This window comes from Elgaria multicarinata, chromosome 7, assembly GCF_023053635.1.
Source record: "Elgaria multicarinata webbii isolate HBS135686 ecotype San Diego chromosome 7, rElgMul1.1.pri, whole genome shotgun sequence".
NCBI lineage: Eukaryota > Metazoa > Chordata > Lepidosauria > Squamata > Anguidae > Elgaria > Elgaria multicarinata.
This window is the reverse complement of record NC_086177.1, coordinates 87,926,977-87,954,527: the sequence shown is the minus strand read 5'-3', so window position 1 is coordinate 87,954,527 and position 27,551 is coordinate 87,926,977. Positions and strand designations below refer to the sequence as shown.

Sequence of the window (27,551 nt, the reverse complement as noted above, 5' to 3'; positions counted from 1 at the left end):
CTGTGTTGCCCGTGCGTTGCGACGCGGTGATTGGCGGAGACCCCGTGTGTGGCGCTGGGAGAGCGAGAGCGAGGCTGCAGCGGAGCGAGCCGCGATATAGGCACAGTCCGCGCCGGTCACCCGCCTAGAGACTCTCGTACTGTCGACCCCCGCAGGTAACGGCCTCGATACGCTTCTCCCCTCCCTTCCTAATCATTGCTGTCGTTTTCTTTCTTGCCGGGATCCGCTCCGGCAGCGGGAGCCGCTGTGGGGGCGGCGGGGGCAGCGGCTGAAAGGGGAAGAGGCGGCGGCGGCTCGCCGGCCCCCTTCTTGCCAGGCACAAGGGCGGCGGCTCCTCCTCGCCCTGCGCTGGACGAGACTCGCTCGAGCGGCCTGGTGGGAAGAGCCATTCATTCCCTCCGCTGCGGCGGGCTCTCGCCCCTCCTCCAGTCCTCGCACAGGTGCGGCCGGCCCCACCTGCCCGGGCGGCTTCCCGCGCCTCTCTCTGTGGGGAGGGAAGGAAGGAAGGAAAAGGGCGAACGGAGGGAGGAGGAGGAAGCGCGTGGGGAATTAACTGGGCGAGGCGGCGGCGCCCCTGTCTGCCCAGGCGATGGCAGGTGAAGCGCTGGGGCGGTGCCCCTTGTTCCGCGGACAGGGAGCCGCGGGGCTTCTGTTCGCGTTCCCGCGGTCGGAGGGGGGGAGGCGACGAAAGGAAGGCTCCGTCGCCGAGAAAGGCGGCTCTACCTGTGAGGCAGACATGATGAAGGGGGAAGTGCAGCCACCGACCTCCAGCTTCCCTTCTCGCCTCTTCCCCCACCCTCGACAACGGCCCCCCTGCTTTCCTCCGCCCCTGCTGCGAGGTCGCGAGGAGGCTTCTCTCGCCGAGGGTCTCGGCGGCTCTGAGGGGGCGGAGCAGGGGGGCTTGAAACGAGGGGTGCCATGTGAGGGAGGGGGAGAGGGGCGCCATGTTGGGGAGTAGGATGGCTTCTCCTTCCATTCCCTCCCGCCGTCGGCGGCCTCCTCCTCCTCCTCGGGCTGGCTCGCCTGGAGCGACTGCGGGGCGGCTTTCAGGGTGTGGCCTCCCGGCGGGAGCGGCGCATCGAACCGGTGCGATCCACCGCCGCATAAGGGATCCGAGGGGGCGCCTTTAAAGGAACAGCCGCCCTGCTCGTCGGGGAGGGAGGCGCGGAGGGCGGGGGAAGAAGGGAGAAGAAGAAAGCGGCAGCGGGCTGGACCCGCTGCGATCGCGGCCACGGCGGAGGCTCCCTTGGGGCGGGGACGGCGCCGCAGCCGGAGGGGCGAGGAAGGGAGCCGGGCAGGTGGGCGGGCGTGTCTCCAGGTCTTCCCGCTGCGAGGAGGCGCCGCCTGGGCTTCCCCTTTTCTTCGGTCTGTGTCGGGGCGGAGATGCTGCATCCCCCTCCCGGCGCGGGGCGGAGGTGAGGGGGATTAACGCGCACAGAAGTGGGCTGGGCTCTGACACGAATCCGCCATGACAAAGAGCCCAGACAAGGCGCTTCATGTCTTCGGAGCCGGGCGGGCGGTTGCGGCTCTGGGAGGGGCAACGGCAAGAGTCTGGCCTGGCTTGTCCTCTTCCTCCTTCTGCCCCCCCCTCCAACCCGCCTTTCCTTTCGCCCACACCTTTGTCGCCGCCCAAGCCATGTTCGTAGCCGTGCCAGTTGCGGCAACACACCCGTGGGCGCCTGTGCCAGGGAGTGCACCAAGAAGCACCATTTTACACAGTCAAGTCGCAGCTTCTACCGTAACAGGAAATAGTTTAGTTATTTTCACAGACAACTCGTTTACTCTCAGTCAAAAAACAAGGACCTTCCTCGCAGGTTTGTCTTCCCTTGCAAATCTGGTGGTGCTAGGTCACAAAGCAGTTAAAAAGTTTTTAGCTTTATTGTTCTCCATTAAATATACTGGCCCTGAATTACATTATGGGTGAGCTTGCACATTTTTTAAACTTTTCAGTTGGCCTAATAAAGGTATTACAATAATAGGATTTTGGATGTCTTTTTTTTTATGGCTGAAACCACTGACACCAGGATAGCTTTTTAAAACATTTCCTGGCCATTGTGTGACTACAGTCTTGATTTGTACAGTGTACAAAATTTTAAAACTTCCATAAAGTGGCTTAAAGACTGCGGCCTGAACCCAAACTATTTCAGTGGATTGGTATTAGTGACTTACACCATGACCTAAACGCATGTACTTTGGAGTAAGTCATTGATTAAATTATGCAGCAGTGAAATCGCTTGCTTTGATACCAATCAGTTTCCCCCCTTATACAAAGTATGAGAATGAGTAGCTTTTGAAAGAGAAAGGAATTGCTTTCACAACATATTGTGGGTTGAAATTCTTCGATTGCAAAACTTCCAAAACAGTTGAGAGTTTGTCTCAAAGTAGCAAGGTACTGATATTAGCTACTTAAAATGAAGGGCTAGGAGCATCTAGGAAATAAAAGGTAATAGGTTGCATCCCTTGCTGGAAAGATTTTTGGAATTGCAGAGATCTTAAAAATATCAAGATCTTTTAATGTAATTGAAATGAAAATAAATAATTTGATCCTGTGCAGTCCTGCACTAATTTTGGAACCAGAGCCATTGAAATCAGTGGCATTTGTTCCTAAGTAAATGTATGCAGGTTTAGACACTAATATTGTATGCCATCCTTCCCAAGTCTTCTACCTCTAGATGTTTTAAATTTAAACTCCCATCAACCCTAGCCAGCATGGCTAATAGTCAAGAAATCTGAGTCATCTGGAGGGTAAGGCTGGTGTACTCCTCACTTTGCTAAGAGACAGCTCAATTACAAATGTTTTTGCCTGATAGATGACTGAATAATACTTTGATATTTTTCATTCATTCTCCAGAGAAATCAGCATGGATAAAAACGAGCTGGTGCAGAAGGCCAAACTGGCTGAGCAGGCTGAAAGATATGATGACATGGCAGCCTGCATGAAGTCTGTGACTGAGCAAGGAGCAGAATTGTCCAATGAGGAGAGGAATCTTCTCTCTGTCGCTTACAAAAATGTTGTAGGAGCACGTAGGTCATCTTGGAGGGTTGTCTCAAGTATTGAACAAAAGACGGAAGGTGCTGAGAAAAAGCAGCAAATGGCCCGAGAATACAGAGAGAAAATTGAGACTGAACTAAGGGAAATCTGCAATGATGTGCTGGTGAGAATTAAGACTAACATAATTTTTTTAAAGTTCACTTTCAAAGGCAGATAAACCCTGTAATAATACTCGCTATCGTTTAATGTCAAGTTATGAGACTGTTTATATAAAAAGCTTCTAACTCTCTTGCCCTGCCATCTTTATAAAAACAAATGATGAAATGACTTTCTTCCTTAAACTTTACACCTGAATCCCTGTAGCTTTTGACGCTTTCCATTTATAGACAAATGATATTTCATTAACTTGTTAAATGAGATCTATATGACCAGTTAGTAGTTGAGAGAAGTAAAGAACTTTCAACCTACTTTTCTTGGAAGAAGTGTGCTATCTGCATAATCTAGAGGGTGCTCTATGTACTTTCTATGAGAGGTTGTAATTTTCACTATAGAAATCAAGCCCCTCCCTGGATAAGATGATGTAATGTTAGCAATGACTCACCCATGCAGAACACTATGCAAGAGTGGGGAGGAAGAAGCAACAGTGCTGGGGCTTACCTTAAGCGTGTAGTTTTTAAACCATAGCAACTTTAAAGTAAGCTTATTTGTACTGTCTGCCTTGAGTATGGGCTTAGCTTGTAAAACCATGCATAAATGAAGAAAACCTAGTAATGCACATTATGTTCTTAGTAGCTTTACCAGTATTGATGTACCAGTCAGCTTATTGCTAGTGGGGGCGTTTTCTAGTGTGAACAAAGCCCAATGTTGGAAATTAGCTGCATTTCAATAAGAACTCTATCAAATCATATTAATGTAGTTGCCATGTATTTTGTGGAAGCAGGGAATACTTGGTTAGTCTAAATTTTAAGAGCATTTTGAAAACCATTAGTCTTCCTTGGGATAACTCCATATAACAGGTATTCAAAAATGCAGATTGATCACATACACAAGATGTAGGATGTATATGGAATGTAGTCTCGGCAGATAAGTAGATGAAACTTACTTAATTTTAGCTAACCAATGTGTCATGATGACTGGTGTACTGGTGTGGGGAAAGGGGACCTTCTCTCTCAGTTAAAGATTTAAAACCCCAGTAAAACAAGTAAAGTATCTGAATAATGATTGATTCTTTCAGTTGATTAGATCAATCAATACTTATCTAACATTTCTAGTTGACATTGTCCTATTCCATTGTCCTATTGTATATAGTTTCCATTATCTCCACATTGTTTTAACTAGTTTTCCCTTTCCAAAAGTGTTTCAAATAAGCCCGTTTACTATAACATTATTTCCCTTATAGCTAATATTGAATCCAGATTACTTCAGCCTGTTTGTTTTCTTTACTGACAATATATCTTTTTCTGGTTTCTTTATTCTTGAGGACTTAATCTGTAACAAAGACAGAACCCAGGCTTTTTAATATAGTGTAGTTTAAAATTCTCCCAACTTTTGGAGGGGAAAGCCTAGGAAATTCAATCCTTTTGCCCCCACCCCAGTCCACTCTCCCCTCTCCCATGTACAGCTGAGACCATCACCTTAGAAGTCTGCTTTTCCAAACCTGGCTCTGCTTCCTGCTCATCCAAATCAGGCAGTTTCTAGGCCTGCGGTGCAGAGCCTTCAGCCTGAGGGCTGAATTCCATTTCAGAGATGCTTTCAGGGGCTACATTCCAGTGCTGGTTAGGGCCAAAGCCAAAATACCTACATATTTTAGCTTAAAGCGCTTGCTGCCAGCAAGTAAACCTTAAGAGAGGCATTTCAGCCTTTTAGAATGGGGTGAAAGGTGTGTAAAAGCTGGAAAAACAAATGATCAGTGGGTTGCAGAGGGAGTAGGGCCGAGTAAAGCCAGATTGGGACTGCAGGAGGGCTGGATTTGGCCTCTGGGTCTGAAGTTCTGGGCGTTTTGTTTTACATTTGTAGGGTGGGATGTCGAACATTAGCCTTCCTTTGCCTCTTGAAGGAGGAGCAGTTGTTTTCCATACGCTTTGGTGATTGGGGGAATGGATAGGCAAATCACTATCCTTGCAGCAGTGTGCAGCACATTGTTTCTCCCTTGTGAATGAGTGTCACTTTCCTATGCAGAAAAGTAAGCATGTGCAATGGAGATCAAGTTGTGTGAGCAAAGCCTACCCACTGTGCTTCTTTGTTATATTTATGCCCTGTTCTTCCTCCAAGGAATGCTCATACTGGTTTGCATATGGCTCCCATGTGGTCTCCTGTCTAGACACTGCTTAGGGCCAGATGATCTTAGCTTCAACAGTTGAACCATATTATTTACCTTAAGACAGTTCTCTGGGCCTATGTTGCAAGGTGCTACCAGTTTACAACAGCAGTAATCTAACTGCACCCCATGTGAAAGTGAAAAGCACTTTTGTGTGCATATAGTGGAGGAGGCAGTTTTGGGGTTTTTTACAGTGACATTTATTTTTCAGAAGGCACTGCTCCAGAGGGACCTCTGTGTTGGAAACTTAGGGACTGCCATGAGAAGGGGGGAAATAAAACAAAACAACAACAATGCAAAATACAATTCATGGCACTCTGGAACCTGCCTTTATCCTATAGGCCTGGTTCAGAAGCTCAGCTACTGCATTTGTACAACTTGCATCAGTTTCATGTATGGATGCCTGGCCTGGAGGCACCAACTCAGGTATCCATATTTTTCCTCACCACCCTTGTCATGGAGATGACAGGAACCCCAGCCTTCCTCTGTAGCTTGGGTGGAGAACAGGTGGAGATGAATCATCCTCACTACTCCCTTCTTCAGCTCCAGACAACCGACACCAAAATAAGCCCCTGTTCTCCTTCCCCAGCTTTAAAAGTTTGAAGCAAGAGAGTAGAGCACCTTTGGAGGTGCAGCACAAGGCCAAAACTAGCATCTGGGAGTAAATCCCATTGACATTGAACATGAGATGTTGGGTGATTCTAGGCAAGTCTTTTATTGTGCAATCTCCCTGCCTTCTTCATTGAATTTTACTGGGTGTGTCCAGATGATGATTTCTTACATTGTAATTCTCTCTCCCCACCCCACTATTTCTGTCTTTTTACCTACCGCCTTTTATCTGTCTAGAATCACCCATAGTTCCAAGACAATGTATATAAGATTGTGCTGAAAAGAGTCAGGATCCTGGTAACCACAAATTTTATCTTGGCTAGCCAACATTTGTGAACTCTGCACTAACTTATATAATAGTACCTCCATGCAGACCCAATACAACTGTAAAATGTAAATTTCACTAAAATCAGGAGTGGGGAGAGTAGGAGAGGAGGAATCAATTTTAAATTGATTTAAATTAAATTTCCATTTTATGATTCCTGAACAAGCATGCATACAAATGTGTGTTAATTTAGCACCCTATCAGCTTGCAACTAAATAAAGCCTTTATATTACCTTGGAACATAAGCCTAAAACTTTGTTCCACATCATTTTGCTCTGTATATTTATAAAATTATATCAGACATTGGAACCAGTTGTGAAATAATAGATTGATATTGGGCTATTTTGAGGGATTTGGAAGGACAATGTAGTAATATTGCTTGAAGACAAGAGCCACTATCTAGCAGAGTTGGATGTGCCTTATCCACTGAAATAGTGGGTTTTAATACACTTAATACATTAAACAAGTGTCCAGAACTTCCCAGAATCAGAGAATGGTAATTGCTGTGCCAAAGTGTCCTTCATGAGATGGAATATAAATGACCATGCTCTTTGGTGAATATCAATTACCATGCTCTTTGGTTAATTTACGAGAAAAGGTATATGGCTTATGATGCCACATATGTAATGCTTCATTTATTGCACTAGTACATAGAAAAGTTGGCTAAAACTCTGTGGGTTGGATCCAGGATCTGCCTTCTATGGATGGAAGGGCTCAATTTACAGAAGGTGCTACCAAATGATTTCTTGGAGGTCCAGCTCCTCCTGCACTACTAAATTCTGCAGTATCCCTGACCCACTGTAGCCGTTTCAGGAGCTGGAGGGGCTGCTCTGAGCAGGAAGATCTGCTTCCACCAGTACAGTTGCATGCACCTACACCTTGATCCAATTCAGTATTTGTATGTTTGTATTGGAGGGTAATACCATTTAAATAGAGAGATGTTGACTTCAATATGTTTGTATCCAATCTGAAAAATGTAAACCAGCTTTATAAGTCTTATTTCATTTATTAAAGAATTTTTGTACTGTCCATCAGAAAAGTTTCCAGAGCTGTTTACCTTAAAATATAATAACTGCAAACAGCATAAAAACAAAACAAACTAATTAAAACAGACTGAAATATAACTTTTAAAAGTGATTGGGACAATCACATATTGGCTTGATTCCCCCTTTTTTAAAACATAAAATCCAGTAGTTACTCAGATTTGTCTCCAGATTTAGGCAAAAGTCTGAAAACTGCATGACACCTAGTAGAGCCTAGGTGCCTCCAGATATTTTGGATTAGCATGGCCATTGATGAGAAATTCTGGGAGTGCACCAGGTTGCCTACCACTGGCATTAACCATTTAAGTCTGCATCTCTTGCTCCATAAGGCTGACCAAATAGACTTCATGACTTAAACATCAAAGCAGCCTTTTCCCTCTTCTCTCCCTTCTGCTTTTTTTGCAACCTTGCCTGATAAAGAGGTCTCAAAAGCTTTCCCACAAATTTAGTGCATATTTTGATTGGTCCTCGTAAAGGTATTACTCGACTCTTCGATTTTTATTTTTTGTTATTTTAAAGCACTTTAATATCGCCCAGCTGTTCCACTGGTAAGCACAACTTAAACTCTTGAAATTTAAGCTGTCTCAATTTTCAAACCTGGCCTTAGCAGACAATTTCATTAAAACGGTAGATATAAGTTTCTAGACCCAAGCCTCAAAATGTTTACTTTCTGAAGAAAAGCATGCTTTAACTATTCACTGATGGAATAGTTCTATTCATCAATTAAAACATACGAAAAAGCTTCTAATCGAAAACAGATTTCTTTTTGGATGGGAACAAAATGATTAAGATTGGCCATCTGTTTGATTTAATCTCTCAGGCAGGGTTCAGATCTAGCTGTAGTTTCAGGCCCAGCTCAGACTTTTTAACCACAGACTGGCTGGTTTCAGACAACACCATAACCAATGGTGGTTTAAATAGTCAATGGTAGGACATTTAACCCAGCATGGGTTATCATGTTGTGTGGAGGGAATTTTATAATCAACACTGTGTAGAGATGGCTATTTGAGCCGCCGTTGATTATCATGTTGTGTGGAGGGCACCGTTGGTTACTTCATCAGCCAGAGTCACAAGGCAACAGTGGTCAAAGCGGTGGCTGCCGCTCTAGTCCAGCTGGCAGGATAGATTTTTGGCAGCAGTGGCTGATGGGATACTAGCGGGAGGGCAGAGAGGGCATGAGATGAGTGAGTCAACTCAATGTGGACTAGTAGTTAACTCAACGCTGATCCTAATCCACACCATGGTTGGTTATTATGTTGTGTGGAGAGTATTCCCTAGATAAATATCTGTCAAGTTGACTATTACCACACCGTTAACTGTCATGTTGTCTGAAAGCAGCCACTGGGTTTGGACAACACAATAGTCAACGGTGGGTTATTGTGTTGTCTGCCAGGCACCATTGCCTATTTCATTGTACACAGTTGGTTATTTTTGGCAACTACAGAATCCCCTGGCAAGAGCGACCAAAGCAGCGACTGCCACTCTAGTCCAGCCAGCAGAACTCACAATGGCTGATGGGATACCAGCAAGAGGGCTGAGGAAGGGGAGGGGGGATGTGTCAGTCAAACACACCATTGACTAATAGTGAACTGCACGCTGGCCTTAATCCACACCGCAGTTGATTTATCATCATGTCATGTACCCCCTCAATAATCAACTATGGAGTTGACTATTAACCCACCATTGACTATTGTGTTGTCCAAACACAGCCACAGTGGGGTTAGCTTAAATTGAGACAGTCACAAAGCCTGAAAGGGCTTTTTACATGGAGCCATTTTTTTAGTACTTGTATCTTCCTTCATGCTGATATTTGTATTTGTATTGAGTTGCTTGCATCTTTTATTTGCTGATGAATTTATGTGGCTGTAACATTAAAGCATTAGTACTTCTACATTTGATTATGTTGGTGTTTCTAGGTTATATCCAATTGTGGTGTGAGCGGAAGGCAGCTCATGCAACCAGTTTTTCTCTTCACCACCTCGCCCCTGTGCCCTTGGGCAATTTCCCTCTGAAGCTGCAGGCCTGTATGATATTCTCTCTCTCTCTCTCTCTCACACACACACACACACACACACACACTCACTTTTCAGGAGTCCCCCCCCCCAACCACATGGTGAGGACTTGTGGTTGGATACAGGGGGCTACACAGGGAAGGAGGGGAAGAGAAAGATTGTTTGTGTGAGCTGCCTTCCGCTTACACAGCCATCAGTTACAACCCTGTAGCTTTAATTTTCTCTGTAAATAGCCACAAGTAATTGCAAATAGACTGCTGTTTTAGAATGTCAGCATCTACTAAAGACCTTTAATCCACTATCTTTGTTATAACATAGTACGGTCTGACAGTTATACATACTGTTTGAAATACTGGTGTGTCAGCTTAAATGGGTAGCACTTAAGATACATTATAAAGATATATTAAAATCATGGTTCTTTTGAACTAGTGATATGTGTGTTAAGCTTGACTTTTAATTGCTTGCATAGTAAAATTGTGTAATACTTGACCAGACATTGAGAGCCCAAATAGCAAATCTCTTAATTAATATCAAAGATACAGCAGGTTTGTGGATTAAGATTTTCCAAACTTCAAAAGGCAATCACTTTATTTTCAGTAAACTAAAGTGACTTTGCAGAGTTTTTTAAAATGATAACAAATGTTCCAGACTGCACTACTGCTCAGCATCTCTTAAATATGATCACATTCTTCCTCTTTATCCAGTTTTCAGCATGAAATCTTAATCAGTTATTCTTAAGGAGTAAATCTTGTGCTGGAGTAGCCTTGGAATACCAGAACTAAATTCTTGGAATGAAATCTGGAAAACTTTAAAAACTTTTTAAAAGATCTTCTGCGGCAGAATAGGACTGCAAGCTATGTAGTGGCCACTGCAATTTCAAGTACTAGTTCCATTAGTACTGGGGGAAACACTTCAGAGGTCCTGAAACTTTGGCTGGCCTTTGTAACCAGCCAAATTTTTGGCTTGCTACTTGCCTTAACTTGATTGTGACAGAGCTTCAGAGGTACTCATTACACCTGAGAGGGGACAGTGCAATCGCATAGGCAAGCCCCTGCCCTCCTCCCCATCTCCAAGCTTTTGAGTAGGGCTGGGTGGGCTTGTCCTTGTGCTAATGAGGCTCAGAAAGCAATAAGACGTTTTTAGAGAATATCAGGAGCTCTTGCTAAAAAATTTTTTTAAGTGTCTGTGGGGACCTGAAAAACACATTTGTGGACCCTGATGTAAGACCCTGCGCCCCTTCCTAGAGTTGGAAGACCTAAAGACGGTAGTACACATGCTGGTAACTTCGAGGCTCGACTTCTGCAGTGTTCTGTACATAGGGCTACCTTTGTGCCTAGTCCAGAAACTAGTTCTTCAACTAGTTCAAAATATGGGAGCCAGGTTGATGACCAGTACACCTAGGGGTGACCATATTACACCAATTTTAAAATCACTTCACTGGCTGCCAGTTAGTTTCTGGGCGAAGTATAAAGTGTTGGTTATTACATTTAAAGCCCTACATGGTTTGGGACCAGGTTACCTGTAGGATCACCTTCTCACGTACAATCTGCCCCACACACTCAGGTCCTCTGGGAAGAATTTACTTCAGTCAGTGAAGACTAGGCTGACAACCATTACCCAGAGGACCTTCTCTTCTGCCGCTCCCAGACTGTGGAATGGCCTGCCGAGAGAGATTCGTCAACTAAACAGTCTTTGAATTTAAAAAAGGTATTAAGACTGATCTCTTCCGGCAGGCCTACCCAGTTGAATTTTAAGATGTTTGTTATTTTAATAATGTATTAGTTTTATATGTTTTTAATCAATTTTACGTATTTTATAGTATTTTTGTATTTGATGTTGTTCCCCGCCTCGATCTAGAGGGAGAGGCAGGTAATAAATTATTATTATTATTTTATTATTATTTCTAGCTACTTTGTGTATTGTGGTACATTTCCATCTCTTAATTTCCTTGCAGAAAAGTTAATAATACTACGCTGGCTAGGCTTATATCCTTCTAAGGGATTCATGTCAAGTAGAACCCCCTCTGTTTTTCAGTGTACAACAAAGTGAAAATATTCTAGCTTTGTCCTAAATATTGTAATTCTTGCAATTGCTTTGGTATATTTGGTAGGAGCAATAACCTTTGAAGAAAAAGTCAGAGCATTTTTATCCTTGACTGTATTGCTGTTAATGAGCATTTGATCTCTTTGGGACAAATGAACTGTTCCAGTTCTGTCAGATGGGAAATAGAACACTAATATTGCAGTTCATCAATAGTATAATTACTGAAATCCCCAGGTAACTTCACTTAATGTATTATCACCATCTGCATATGGGAAACCGGAAACATTGGTTATTTCCTTCATTTTAACAGGCTAGTTAGCAATTAACCTTACAGAAAGTGATGTTTTATTTTTATTTTTGAAAAGACTGTTTACTCACTATCTGCTGACAGCACTATGCTATCTAAGAAGAAAAAGCTCTAGACACATGGAAGTTATCCTATAATGAGTTACTGAACTGCTGTAGTTATGGGATCTCACATGCTGAATAACTAAACTAAACTCAAGGACACAACCTTATTACTTTCTAAATTAACAACCTATTGCTGTGTGTGATAGACCAATACTTCCTGTATCTCTGCCAGTATATTCTAGCTTCTGAAGTCCAGATCAGTAGTGGAATGAACACTACAATGCCAGGAAGGAAAACCATAGGCAAGAACTACATTATTTTGTGGCAAGTGGGTTTCAAACATGCAGGTCATGGGGTGGCGAGAGTAAAAGTGTCTTCTTTACAATGTTTGAAGCTTCTTGGTTTAAAAAAAGATGAGTAAGGGGGGAACATAATAGAGAGATATAAAAGTATGAACAGTATGGAGAAAGTGGATGACTAACAATATGTATGGTTTTAAAGGGGATTATACATGTTAGAATGTAAGCCTATGTGGCAGGGAGTTGCTGTTTTATTCTTTTACTATGTATAGCACCATGTACATTGGTGCTATATTATTAATAATAATAATAATAGCTCATGTAAGTTAAGGCTATCCGTGATCATGATGGCTATATATTACCTGCAGTATTTAATGCAATATGCTGCTCAGTACCAGTTGTTGGGGAACACAGATTGGAGGATGCTATTGTGCTCATGTCCTGCTTTTGGGTTTCCCATAGGCATCTGGTTGGCCACTGTGGGAATGGAAAACTGACTAGATAGGCCTTTGGTCTAATCCAGCACGACTCTCATGTTCTTAAAATACCTGACGAACTAACATTTTCTTCTGCAATCCTTTTGTCTGGCTGCTCTTCGCAAGCCAAGGCTTCAAAGGTATATTTGCCTGGTAAGTTAGAGGCGGGGAGGAGAAGCAGCTTGTGGGGAGAATAGGTTGCAGAGCAAAAGAGACAAACAAGGAAAGGGTTATGTAGGCACACACAGGTTGTTGCTTCTCTCCTACAGATGGCATCTGCTGCAGTTTCACATGTTAATGGCAAACCTGTGGATTGGGAATTTTACTGCCAACATAACTTTGCCATTAGGTCTCAGGACGACAGAAAAACTTGAGTGAATGTGGCACTTCTTTGTAGTGGTAAAAAACAGCATTGAGTGCTGTCCGCTAGTAACTGGTGCTGATCCACCTATCTAGGAACTCATTGATCTGCATTACAAATGCAGAGCTGCTGTTGCTGATATGGTGGCCAGAAAGAAGTCAAGCATGTGTGCTCTCATCCAGTTTAGAGAGAACCAGTACAATGTTTGCAGATGACATATATACTGGAGTATCCTTGCTAGCTTCCCACCCACATTCAATTACATAGTCCAGATTCTGCTAGCCATTTTTCATTCATCCACCATTTTTGTCCCTTTTAACTTGTGATTTTTACTGGTACATACCCATTTGTATAATGCATGTCATCCTGACCTCACTGAATAACTTCCTTTTACTCTGCTACAGTCAAGAATCAAAAGACCATGCTGTCAAAAGCAGGATTAATTTTATGCTTGTATACAACATGTATAAATCCTAGATTTGAATAAGCGCTCTTGCTATAAAAATGTGTTCTTCCCCTCCTATCCAAGAAAACTGAATACAGCCCACATTTGTAATTTTAAGTGTCTGATGCAGCTGTGTTTTTTGTTTTGTTTTAAAGAAACCCCCGAAAGTTAGCATGTAAAGAACAATTACTGCTGTCAGTGCCAGAGTTGGGACGGAGAACTGCATTTCTTTATTGCCCTGTAGAAAGGGGCTTCTTTCCTCTGGCAATTTGCTTAGTTTCTATACTGGGTACACCAGTTCATTCATTCAATTGCAACCAGGCTAAAGACAAGGTTAATCTGATGTGGTGTTCTACATCTTGCATCACCCATGGATTTACTTCCTGAACCGTTGCAATAATTTGGCTTGGGGGGATGTAACTTGAATAGGATTAGAGTTCCTCACCTTAAACTGTGGCTAACTCCTGAATGGAAGATTGGTGATCATATTAAAAGGATTAATGGGAGTTACCAGCGCTAGATTTCATATAGAGATAGCTTGATAATTGATTCCATGTGTATTGGCAGCAGTTTCCCTTTCAGCATCCATCCCTGTTACAGGCCCTCAAACTGCTTTGAAGATTTTTTTGTGGAGTTTACTACTAAGAGAAACTCCGCACTCCCACTAAAAATACAGGTGGGATGTGTCATTGGATCACTGTCCATAAGAATTACACATCACTGAAATTATGCTTGACAATGCAATCACACCTTCAAATGTTAAAACACAGTTGTTAAAATCAATTAAATCACAGTATATTACCAAAAAAAATACACAGGCACACACCCAGCTTGGGATGCTAAAACACTGGAGAAATGCATACTAGTTCTGACTCATGGTAACCAGCCATGACATCTCAATTCGATTTAAGGTAAAACAGCTGCCCAGCCCGCCAGTATGACATTTTGTCATTGTGACTGTAATAACAAATGTTTAGTGTTAAAAGTAGGTGATTATTTCAATGCTTCCATAATTGTTGCATTTCTGAGAGGTCCGTTACAATAGCCATGTGGGAGCCGCTTTTTCTGTGAGTGGGTGCCATGTGGCTGGGGCTTGGCATCCTCTGAGAGGGGGACAATTCCATGATCAGCATCTGTGCAATCAAGACCTGTCAATGCAATTGCATGCTATTAGTTAAAGCACCTCTTAATGCTTCATTCTACTCATCTCATACCTTTCTTAAGTGTTGTTGTTTGTATAAAACACTGCAATCTTCAGATGAAGGTTGGTATAAAAAACTGAATTAATCTGAAAAAGAGTTATCACTAGACTGTTTGGCAATTGTGTTGAACAGTGAGGGGGGCAATAGGCAGAATCCATTTTGAAGATGCATCACTTGATTCTAAGAGACTAGCAGTACTTAACACTCTGCAGAAGATTTCTTTATTTTTCAGTATAAGGCTGGTGCCTTGCATCACTGCATAAAACTCATTGAAGCAGCCCTCTTTTAGTGCTAGCTCAACACTAAATTATTGAACCCTGTAGTAAGCCCTAGTGTTCCAGAATTCTAAGAAGCAAATGAAGCCAAGATCCATGAATCTGACCACCCTTCTTTGTATAACTGCTGACACAGCAGCAATATATTATCAGGCTGCTAGACTGGGATGATAGTGGCTACTTACACCCTTGTGATGTAACCAACTTCTGAAAAATAAGCTTTCAGTTGTCTGTCAGGCAGAGCAACTACAATCTAGTGTGTAAATAGCAACTTGCCTGGTGACCTGTGGCAAGTAAAAAATAGCCTCTGGTGGCCAACCAGGGAAGCTTTACAAAATTTGGCTTGTATCTGGTTTGTTTTCTTTTTAGCCACACATTCTTAGCATAGGTATACATTATCAAGCCAGGTAGTAAGCAAATTGTGTGCTAGAAACTTTTATGGGTTGATTTGCAATAGTAGGGTAAAGGAAATTACTCTTAACATTTTGTAATAGTTTGATTACTACTGGTTCCATTGATGGGAAAACATTTTCCTAGAGTAGAGTGAATTTTAGTAGCCAGTGGCTAACGAATTTGTAAAAAAAATTCCAATAATTTCAATGTGCCTAGCCTGCTGACTACTATATTTTGTTCCCAATTACAGTCTCTGTTGGAAAAATTCTTGATTCCTAATGCTTCGCAAGCAGAAAGCAAAGTTTTCTATTTGAAAATGAAAGGCGACTACTACCGTTATTTGGCTGAGGTTGCTGCCGGTGATGACAAGAAAGGTACAGTGTGTGGGGTTCTTAATATCTTCTAGTGAACTGGTATTAAGTGGATGATAACTACTGGTGAGACTGTAAATATGCTACAGGTCAAATAAGAAAATATGCTTTGAATATTCTGCAATAATGGAATATTTGTTTTAATGCACTAAAGGATTTGATTTTTATATTCACATGAATAAATTTGACTGGCTTGTTCTAACTGATCTTAAGTGGCTAAACTGTCATGTTTAGGCAACAGGGTCTCAAAATACATTGCACAGATCCACTTGCTATTTTATGATCGCCTCTATGGCTTACTGCAGAAGTACGCTTGACATGTTTGATACCTTTTGCCCAACAAGTATTCCCTAGAGTTCAGGTAGATTTTGTAAAATGGCATAATAGTGGAATTGAGACTCTATCCCTTATTAAAATCAAGTGTTAGTCGTTATTTAAAAGCGAGGCAGCGACTGATCTCAAACTGACAAATAGAGCTCTGAACAATCTGACTGTAATTCTGCTATCAAGAGTTCTGTGCCGTTGCCACATCACTGAAGTGTCACAGCAAGGACTAAACTAGATTATGACTGCAAGTCCTAGCGCTTGCTAATAACATTAGACCATTGAGAATGTGCAAGGACTAGCAGGCAGTTGAGGAATAGTTGGTCAGCAGGGGTGGCTTTGTTTCTATTGCCAGATCTGGATATTGGGGTGAGGGGAGAGAGGAACAGCAAGTGGCTAGCCAATCAGGAAAAAGTGGGATGTGTGCTACTGAGGAGGGAGAGCTAGATAGAGAAAGGCGATATTGACAAGGTCCACTCATGGATTGTTCTAGGCTTTGGGAACAGTTTGTAAACCAACCAACCACCTTTGCCAGGTTCAGACAGCAGGACAACCTGTGAGGGTAATTATACTAATTAGGCAGCTTGTGACTGGCATGTGCAGGGAAGGAAAATAAGCCATGGCTTATTTTCCCTCTATGATTGTGAGAACCTGCCCACTGGATATCCAGGAGCCAGAGAGAACCAAGCAACTTCAGACACATCAGTACAAAGAGGGAGGTAAGGGCAAAGTAACAAAGGGCTGGAAGTGGAGGTCAAGGGCATATTGGAAGGGGGGAGCAAGGTCTAATCCACTTCCAGTGGGACCTGTCCAAGGGTCCACAAACTATGTCTGGGCTTAGTAGCCAAATCTTATTTCTACTAGCCAGCACAAATATAGAAGTGCTCTCAGCACATGCATAATTCCTTTCTGCCACCCAGCAAGTGTCAGCCTGTCCTTCCCATTAAAGAGAAGGGCTAATATGACATAGTTCCCTAAAAGTCTGTGTCCCTTGCAGGTCTCTTTCTGAAAATTAAATATTGCCCCTACTTTCTTGGTCAGTGCCAATACAGTCTAGCAAGCATCTCTTTTCAAAATCAATGTTAAAAGGGCTAGGCAACAATCCTGCCCTTTCTCCCAAAGGCATCCACTCCAGATTTTTCTCCCTTACAGCAGCTCCTCTTTACAATCCAGTCTTTTTGTTCATGTGTTTGCTTGTCTTTGTTTCTCATTTCAATCATAGCCTTTTTTCATTCTGGTGTAGAAAGGTGGAGGTGAGTAGCCAGTTGCAAGGAGGGCTTGGGAATCAAGAGTTGGAAGGGACTTTAAAGATCTAGTCCAAACCCCTGCTCATTGCAGGCTCTGCAATGCAGGATGCAGTAAGAGCCTCCCTGACAGATGACATTAAGCCTGTGCTTCAATAGCTTCAGAGAGGGAGAACCCACCACTTCGCAATACAGTCTGTCTGGGTCCAAACAGCACTCATTGTTCGGAAGTTTCTCCTAATGTTTAGCTAAAATCGGCTTCTTTGCAACTTCCAACAATTGGTTCTAGTCCTTTCCTCTGGAGCAGTAGAGAAGAACTTGGCTTCATCTTCTGCATGACACCCTTTCAAATATTTGAAGTCAGTTATACCAGCCCTTAATCTTCTCTTCTCCAGGATAAAGATACCCAGTCTTTTAACTCTTCCTGATAGGGCTTTGTTTCCAGAACCCTCTTCTCTTGATATCCTCCCATTTGTCAGTGTTCTTCTTAAAATGGATGTTCCCAGAACTTGACATAGTACTCCAAATGCAGCCTGACAAAAACAATAGAGCAGAACTATTATTTCCCTAGTCACTGTGCTTCTGTTAATGAAGCCTAAGATTGCATTAGATATTTTTTTTAGCAGCCGCATCACGTTGCTGGCTCTTATTCAGCTTGCGATCCAAGACACTTACTTACTTTTCACATATACTGTTGCCAAGTCAAGTTGCCCCCATCTTATACCTGTGCCTTTGGGGGCCGGGGGTGGGGAGTGGAAACTAAATGCAAAACTTTACATTTACCTCTGTTGAATTTCATCTTGTTAGTTTCAGTCCAGTGTTCCAGTCTGTCCAGATCCTTTTGGATCTTGATTCCGATCTGCTTTGGGTTTGGCTATCCCTCTCAGCTTTACAGATTTGATAAGCAATCCCTCTACGCCCTCATCCAGGTTATGTATAGAAATGTTGAGTAGCACAGAGCCCTACGTCACTCCACTCAAAACTTCCCCCCAGGAGAATGCACAACCATGAATGATCACTTGTTGAGTATGATCGCTCAACCAGCTGTTGATAGTGGCATCCAACCAATATTTTACCATCTTGTCATCAAGGTTATCATGGGAAACCATGCTGAAATAAAGATATTCACGGGACGCCCACAATCAACTAAATTAGTATTTCCTGTCATAGAATCATAGAATAGCAGAGTTGGAAGGGGCCTAAAAGGCCATCGAGTCCAACCCCCTGCTCAATGCAGGAATTCACCCTAAAGCATCCCTGACAGATGGTTGTCCAGCTGCCTCTTGAATGACTCTAGTGTGGGAGAGCCCACAACCTCCCTAGGTAACTGATTCCATTGTCATACTGCTCTAACAGTCAGGAAGTTTTTCCTGATGTCCAGCTGGAATCTGGCTTCCTTTAACTTGAGCCCGTTATTCCGTGTCCTGCACTCTGGGAGGATCAAGAAGAGATCCTGGCCCTCCTCTGTGTGACAACCTTTTAAGTATTTGAAGAGTGCTATCATGTCTCCCCTCCATCTTCTCTTCTCCAGGCTAAACATGCCCAGTTCTTTCAGACTCTCTTCATAGGGCTTTGTTTCCAGACCCCTGATCATCCTGGTTGCCCTCCTCTGAACACGCTCCAGCTAGTCTGCATCCTTCTTGAATTGTGGAGCCCAGAAGTGGACACAATACTCTAGATGAGGCCTAACTAGGGCCGAATAGAGAGGAACCAGTACCTCACGTGATTTGGAAGTTATACGTCTATTAATGCAGCCCAAAATAGCATTTGCCTTTCTTGCAGCCATATCGCACTGTTGGCTCATATTCAGCTTGCGATGTACAACAATTCCAAGATCCTTCTCATTTGTAGTATTGCTGAGCCAAGTATCCCCCATCTTGTAACTGTGCCTTTGGTTTCTATTTCCTAAATGTAGAACTTGGCATTTATCCCTATTAAATTTCATTCTGTTGTTTTCAGCCCAGCTCTCCAGCTATTAAGATCACTTTGAAGTTTGTTTCTGTCTTCCAGGGTATTAGCTATCCCGCCCAATTTTGTGACATCTGCAAATTTGATAAGCATTCCCTGCACCTCCTCGTCCAAATCATTAATAAAAATGTTGAAGAGCACTGGGCCCAGGACTGAGCCCTGTGGTACCCCACTCGTTGCCTCTCCCCAGTTTGAGAAGGTTCCATTGATAAGTACTCTTTGAGTTCGATTCTGTAGCCAACTGTGAATCCACCTAATAGTTGTTCCATCTAGCCCACTTTTATCTAGTTTGTTAACCAGAATATCATGGGGCACTTTGTCGAAAGCTTTGCTGAAGTCAAGATATATGACATCCACAGCATTCCCACAGTCCACAAGGGAGGTTACTCGATCAAAAAATGAGATCAAATTAGTCTGACAGGATTTGTTCCTGACAAATCCATATTGACTTCCAGTAATCACTGCATTGATTTCAAGGTGTTTACAGATTGACTTCTTTATAATCTGCTCCAGAATTTTCCCAGGGATGGATGTCAGACTGACTGGTCTGTAGTTCCCAGGTTCCTCCTTTTTGCCCTTTTTGAAGATAGGGACAACGTTAGCCCTCCTCCAGTCATCCGGCACCTCACCCGTCTTCCATGATTTTGCAAAGATAATAGACAAAGGTTCTGAGAGTTCTTGCGCTAGCTCCTTCAGTACTCTAGGAGGCAGTTCATCGGGCCCTGGAGATTTGAACTCATTCAAGGAAATTCAGTTTTCTTTGACCATTTGTTTACCAATCTCAAACTGCAATCCTGCCCCCTCAACTTCTGCTTCACTTTTTCCGGGGGGGGGGGGGGGTCATAGACCCACTTTTGGGAGAAGACTGAGGCAAAGTAGGAATTGAGCACTTCAGCCTTTTCTCTGTCATCTGTTATCAATTTGCCATCCTCATTAAGCAGTTGAACCACCATTTCTTTCCTCTGTCTTTTACTACTCACGTATCTGAAGAAAGCCTTTTTATTGCTTTTAGCATCCCTCACTAATCACAGCTCATTCACAGCTTTAGCCTTCCTGATGCCATTTCGGCACTTCTGTGCCACCTGTCTGTACTCTTCTTTTGTAGCCTGGCCTTCCTTCCACTTCCTATATGTATCCTTTTTTGTTTTCAGATCATCTCTAAGCTTTTTGTTGGAGCCACATTGGTTTTCTCTGTTGTCTTCTATCTTTTCTCCTTGTTGGAATTGTTTGTAACTGTGCCTTTAAGAAAAAGGAAAGAGATCCTGTTAGCTCTTACTAATCAATGTATTCTTTTCTAGATGCTCGCAAACTTGATTGTTTAATTATTCTAGAATTTTGCCCAGTATTCATATCAAGTTGACTGGTCTGTAGTTTTCTGAATCCACCTTCTTCCGTTTTGAAGATGGAGACAATGTTTGCCCATTTCCAGTCTTCTGGCACTTCAAATTCTCAGAGATTACAGACAGCAGCTCTGAAATAAAATCCTCAGAACTCCTTCAGCACGTAGGAATGTAATTCATCTGTTCTTGGAGACTTGAACTAGATTTAAGGTAGCTATGCGTTCTCTAACTACCTCCTTGCCTACCCTGGGCTGGAAGTCCCTCCTTTATATCATTTGTTGATAAAACAACATGTTGAGCACAAGTTCCCTTGTGGGAGAAAGGCTGAAGCAAAAAAGGAGTTGAGTAGTTCTGCCTTCTCTCTGATCATGTGTTAACAATTCATCGACTTCTCTAACCTTTTCCATTGGTTTTAGCGTACATTGCAAGCCTCAGTTTTTTCTGAATCTTACCCTTCTCGACACCATCCTTACAGTTTCAAGCTACTGGAATGGAGAAAAGCTGCAGAGGTTGAGATGCTAAGGGAAGTGAAAGGGATGTTTGAAGTTGCCCTTCCGTCCATTTTGTAAAGCAAACCTTCCTTTCCTTAAATTTACCTGTAGTTGGAATGAAGTAACAGGAGCTTGGTGACAGGGAGGTATTTGGAAGGAATATATTTTCTGGGTGAGGTTGGGGTTGCAAAGGTGTCTGCATGCATGCATGCACACAAACACACAGATCCTCTGAGTAGCAGTTGCTGGGGGATGTGACTGGGAGAGTGCTCTTATCCTACTTGTGGATTGCCTTTAGGCATCTGGTTGGCCACTGTGGGAACAGAATTATCAACTAGGTAGGCCTTTAGTTTGATCCAGCAAGGCTCTTCAAATCTTGTCTTTAAAACCTCCCAAGATTCCAAAACTTGAATCTGTAGGCATCTTCTCTTGCTGAACTACTACAGTAGGAAGTCGTTCATATGCCTGTTCTATATCTCCCTATAGGTTGGTTGATTTTTAAAAATAAAGATAGCATTATTCAGCAAATACAGTGAACAACTCCTACTCTGTTCCTTCTAAATACTTGATGATTGCAGATTCGCTATACTCTGTCTTAATTGTCTTCTCCCTAACATAAAAATACCCAGTTCTTTAGCCTTCTTCAGGCTTTTTAAAAAAGATCCTTGTATTATCACTATAGTTCTCCTCTGAATCTTTTCAAATCTTTTAAATGTTGTGCTGAGCAAGCAGTGCTCTTGTTAGGAAAACTGCCATTTTACTGGTCCTTGTATATCCTCTAAACACAGATAATTAAACTATAACCTTTACATTATAATATGCTGCTGCCTGCCCAGTAAATCTACATCCAGTTTATTTTCAGTGGCTTTTTTATCGTGAACACTTCTACTGTCACCTTTTCATACCTTTGCTTTTCCCATCCACCAGTTGGATTTATTATGCATTAGAGCAGTAGTTCTCAAAATTCTCTTCACAGAAAACTCAAAATTTGCTAGGGATCTCGGCATCCCACATAACACATATTTTAATAACCATAGTGTTCCATTTCTAATATAGATATGCCTGTTTTTGTGAGCAAAGTCAACCTTTCTGTAGACCACCTGACTAAAGCTTGTAGACCATAGTTTGAGTGAATAGAGCCTCTTAGTCAAAGAAGAAGAGCATCAGTGGTGGAGTAAATTTTGAAAATCACATGGAAGAATAAGTTGGCAGCCTTGTTCTAGCAGAGCTTCTCTGTTCATTTAAAATCTGCACAGAGAAAAGATGCCTCTTCCCCCTAGGTGTATCCCTCTGCTGAGTAGCACTAGCATGTCAAGCAGCTTGAACCTACTAGAACCAAAAGGTGACAAGCCCACACAGGAGCAGTTAGCTTCCAGCTAACCACTTATACTTGGGTCTCTACCAGTAGTCTGCATGGTATAGAAGAAACCTTACCTCTCGAGAGATGAGAGAATCCTGATAGTGGTAGGAGCTATAGGAGATGGTTCCTGTGTCCTAGGTAATTCATTACGAGCTGAGTAACAGAGAGGTGGTTGCAGCCCAGATTCTTTCCAGCGCTGCAAGCCTCATCCCAGGTCACTCCCACCCACGTGTACACACCCCTGCACACAACAGATATATACTCAATTGCTATTTCTGCTGCATATCTAGATGTGAGGGGTTCATGTGCTAGAGATCAGTATGGTGCTGTTGGGGCAATCCTCACCTATCTATTGGACAGAGTTACAGTGTAGACACATTTGTAGTCCCTGTTCATTCCACTGTGTATTTTCTGCCTCTTGCCTTGCAAGGAACATATGGCCTAGTTCTCACTGAGGTGGTAAACCTGAGCTGGAGTGCCCCAATTGTCTATTGAGCGAGTGGGCATCTTATTCTCGGGGGTGAGGAAAATGTCAGTGGAGGACAGCCTAGGTACTACACAGATTCCCATGTGTGAGTATTCACTTAGCAGCTGTGTTTGCTACCATAACTTCTTGCTGGCAAAAGAGGGGGAGGGACTTGGCTATGAAAGATTGGATTCTGGCTAAGCAGAGCACATTTACCATCCTCCCCATGCCCCCAACTTCATCTACTTCCTCATTTTTCAGTTATATCTGGGGTCACAGTTGCACTGACAAGAATACAATAGGGGAATGTCAAATTATACAGGTATAAGGGAATGAGGAGTGATTTATGCTCCAATTGACATATCTCAAGGATAGAGTTGCACCAAAACTCTTCTTAAAACCCAATTTGTAATTCTTATTACCCACATCTGTATCCTTGGATGACCTTTATCCTCACTTGCTTTTTATCTGCATTATTCCTGCAAGAATGCTGTTGCATCATTTCTTCTCAGCCTTTTTCTAATCTTAAGCTGAGGTCTTCTTACTCTTCACTCAGAATGGAGAATTTATGTAATCATCTTGGCTGCTGCTCTTTGCACTGGCTCACTCTTAATTTATCTTAAACAGTGGTGTAAAACTAAGCACAGAATTTGAGAGAGGATTTAAGCTGAACTTTTATACAAGATACCAACAGTTTCCTATCACAATTTGAAATACCTCATTGAGTATATTCTAAAATTAAGCTAGGACTTTTTGAAAAAGGAGTAATGGAGCGAGACTGTAATACTAATTGCACAGTTATTCATTTGGGTTTCTCTTTAGATAATATAAACTTTTAACATTTTACAAAAATCACAATTTCTGGTATTGGTTGGAAAACAAGGAAGATCCTGGAAAGTTACCCCGTGGCCTTCCTAATTTTCCAGCTAGTTACGATTTTTGTAAAGGTGATTTATATTGTGTAGTAGAAAACCAAATGCATAACTTTGCAGTTAGTATTACACAATTTTATTCTCCAATTTGTTAGGCTACCCGGTCTGTCTTTCATTTTCCAAACCTAGGAAGAGCACTTCTGACCAGCCATCCCCAAACCTAAACTTTCCTGAGTTGCCACTTTGTATCTGTCACTGTCAGTTGCAGTGTGTGCTCTTTCAGGAAATGAAGACAAATGCACATAGTTTAGATTTTGTTCTATGGGCAGTATCCTATGCTGCCCTTTTGCCAGTGGGACCCACTGCTAGCACAGTGAAGAGCTAGTGGTTGTTAAAGCAACCTGAAACTAGCAGAAACACTCCTTTCTGGATTGGGACAAGTCAGCGGAGCTCACAGAAGGAAAGTCTGCTGACCTGTCCTGATCCTGACACAATAATTTCTGGTCATTTCCAGAGTTCCTTTATGAAGTGCTAATTCTCCACTGTGCAAGTGATGGGTCCTGCTGACACAACAAAATCAGCAGGAGTGTAGTGGCCCTATTGGGTACTGCTTTGTAAGTTCTGGGTTTTCATAACCACCATAATGCTGAACTGTTCTCCAGATGGTTAAATGCAGCTGGCAATCCCAGCTTTAAATGGTTGGGCTGAGTTTGGAGACCAGTACTGGGAGGGTGAGCAGATGAAACCATCATTTGCTACTTGCTTTCATGTGAGCAGCAAACTTGTGTGGCTGTTAAGAGTGCTGCCTATATTTTAATTCTTCTTGGCATTGGTAAGTAGCAGTTTTCATTGCCTTTAAAAGCAAATGTTCTGATCTAGGTAATCCATTTCAGCTTACAACTTCTGTCACTCATTGGCCATGGCAAAAGGCTGTTGACTGCTCATGTTTGTAGAAATCACCATTTTAATAACTTTCCTTTTCTCCACCATTTTGCCATACTTTGAAATAACTGATTATTACCATCTCTTCATAACTTTCCTCTTACCTAGGCTAGCCATGCTCCTTTATGAAGCAAAGTGTGATAATAAAGTTGTTCCAGGTTAAGTGAGCTTATTCATATATCTGTAGGCAAAACTGGGCATTTAATTCCAGCTGTGACTGGACAGTTGCCAGTAGAGGAGCGTCATTACTCCTTGTGGCTTGGATACTTTTTCCCTGTTGATGAATTACAGTCTAGAGTTTCATTTCTTTGCAGCAGTGTGGTTGTCATTCAAGTTGTCTTCAGCAGTGCAGTTGCTAGATAAAATTCAACTTTTTGTACTTGCATATTTTTTCAGTGTTGTATTTATCATAAAATTTCATTTAATTAACACAAAGTAGTGAGCTTACTAAAAGAGTAGAATCAGGCCTCCATCTTTAAATGCATTCTCATTTATCCATGCAACTTAAAGAGCACTGCTGCTGTGATGGCAAGAACCCAAGCGCTAGGAGATCTTGTGGAAGAGCAGGGATTCCTGGCATTCTTCAGCTCATTCCAAGATCGTTACTCCTAGAAAGCTGTGCTTCAGCCATTTGGGTGGCTAGTGACCCCATCACAGACAGGGTATATTTCATCTTGCCTTTTCACAGGATTTCAACCTGAAAACATGTGCTAGAACTCAATTGTACCTAGTGTGTAAAGCTAGTCAAATTTCTAAATACATCCATAATTGCCTTGTATGAAGTGATAATTTCAGTATCAGTGTTCATTAATTCAGTGCTCTTTAATGGTATACAAGGGTATATGTTTGTTTGTTTTCTAAACATGGGTATATTTTTGGAAAATATTACTTATAGCTTCTAAAATACTACATATTCATCTGCTAACTTGGTGTTTGCTCTTTGTTTTTTAAGGGATAGTGGAGCAGTCGCAACAGGCATATCAGGAAGCTTTTGAAATCAGCAAAAAAGAGATGCAGCCAACACATCCTATCAGATTAGGACTGGCTCTAAACTTCTCTGTGTTCTATTACGAGATCCTGAATTCTCCAGAGAAAGCCTGTTCCCTTGCAAAGACTGTGAGTTATAGTTGGATTATTACACTGAATATAAGACCTTAAACAAGTTTTACATGTACCAATATACTCTTTCCCCCCCTTTTTAACAATAGGCTTTTGATGAAGCCATTGCTGAACTTGATACGTTAAGTGAAGAGTCATACAAAGACAGCACACTAATAATGCAGTTACTGAGAGACAATTTGACAGTAAGTACTTGGATAACTTTTTACTAAGCAAAGCACTTTATACAAGCAAGGAGAAAGCAGTCTTTAATATGATTTTGAATAGCACTTTAATGCTACCAAGTAGCCAAGGGTTAAATGAAAACAATTATGCATCAAATTATGGAATAAAATATGAAGTATGGATTTGCTTCACTCAGTTTGGTAGCTCTTGAAAGAGTGCCTTTTTCCCTTGAGATATGGAAAGCTTATTCATACTAGTTCCTACAACAAAGTTTTAATCAGTAACACATGACTGTATTTTTCCTTAAACAGTTGTGGACATCGGATACCCAAGGAGACGAAGCTGAAGCAGGAGAAGGAGGGGAGAATTAACCAGCCTTCCAATTTTTGTCTGCCTCATTCTAAAATTTACACAGTAGACCATTTGTCATCCATGCTGTCCCACAAATAGTTTTTTGTTTACGATTTATGACAGGTTTATGTTACTTCTATTTGGATTTCTATATTTCCCATGTGGTTTTATGTTTAATATTAGGGGAATAGAGCCAGTTAACATTTGGGGAATTTTTGTTCATCCAAGGTGGCCAATATAGGGATGTGGAATTTTTATAAAAGTTTTACATGTTTGGCATAGTACTCTCGGTACTTTGTGGCTTCCCACAAAAGCCAATGTTAAACAGCTTCCTATGTTGAGCAAAGAAAAAACTGCTTGCATATTGGTCTGTCACAGTGATAAAAAAGGGATGATTGGTTGCAACCACGCAGGTGTAGTGAATGTGGGTACTTCAAAGGTGGAACACACAGCAAAGGAAAATTAATGTCCCATGGATAGTACATGTCAATCATGTGAATCTGTGGAAACTACAGTCCAAGTATACATCTTTGATTGCAGCTGAAAAGTGTTCCTTAAGGTGGTTTGCTAACCCAATGAACTTTCTCTAGGGAAGGGCAGAAATGGTTCACATTCCATTACTTGTAAAGTTACCTGCTGTTGCTTTCATTATTTTTGCTACACAATTTATTTGTATTTAAATGGTTTAGGCAACCTAAGAACAAATGTACAAGTAAAGATGCAGTAAAAATGAAATGCTTGATATCCATAATTACACTGTATATCGAGCACAGCAGTAAAACAAACCCATGTATTTAACTTTTTTAGGGTTTTGCTTTTGTGATTTTTTTTTGATACTTTGCCTAACATGCATGTGCTGTAAAAATAGTTAACAGGGAAATAACTTGAGATGATGGCTAGCTTTGTTTAATGTCTCCTGAAAATTTTCATGAACAATCTAAGCATAACTGTTAAGAACATGTGTATTAAGTTGATGTAAGTGGAATAAAAGTTTTATGAATGGACTTTTCAACTACTTTCTCTGTAGCTTTCCTGTATGTCTGGACTCCTTTTCAAGATACCTTGCTGTTTTAGAGCCTGCAAGTGTCAGAATTTTGTCTTTGTACCCGGGTACCATTTCTAATATGTGTTGTTTATATCCAGAGTGTCTCCTGCAAAAAAAAAAAAAATGTTGCTTATGTTTGAGAGAGTTGCTTTGCTGACACGTGCTGGAGAAGGTACCAGTGGAAAGCTGAGAGAGGGGCAAAGATAATGTTTGTGGACCGTGCAGCATTCTACTGCTGCACACATCCTGTGCTTTTTACACAGCAACAGCCATTATCTTAGACCTGTTCGCATGCCTGGTAAACGTCACTGTGAAAAAAGGGACATAAACTGCCATGTTTAATAGGCATG

At 42.0% G+C, this 27,551-nt stretch overlaps 1 protein-coding gene across 1 annotated transcript; it reads left to right on the top strand.

Moving 5' to 3' along the window:
* On the top strand, positions 1 to 27,168 carry YWHAZ (tyrosine 3-monooxygenase/tryptophan 5-monooxygenase activation protein zeta). The gene is made up of 6 exons (XM_063131002.1): positions 1 to 155; positions 2,852 to 3,155; positions 15,394 to 15,517; positions 25,474 to 25,637; positions 25,730 to 25,825; positions 26,117 to 27,168. Exons 2-6 carry the CDS (start codon positions 2,862 to 2,864, stop codon positions 26,174 to 26,176), a joined length of 738 nt encoding a protein of 245 aa, XP_062987072.1. The 5' UTR covers positions 1 to 155; positions 2,852 to 2,861; the 3' UTR covers positions 26,177 to 27,168.
* Positions 27,169 to 27,551: the final 383 nt, after the last annotated feature.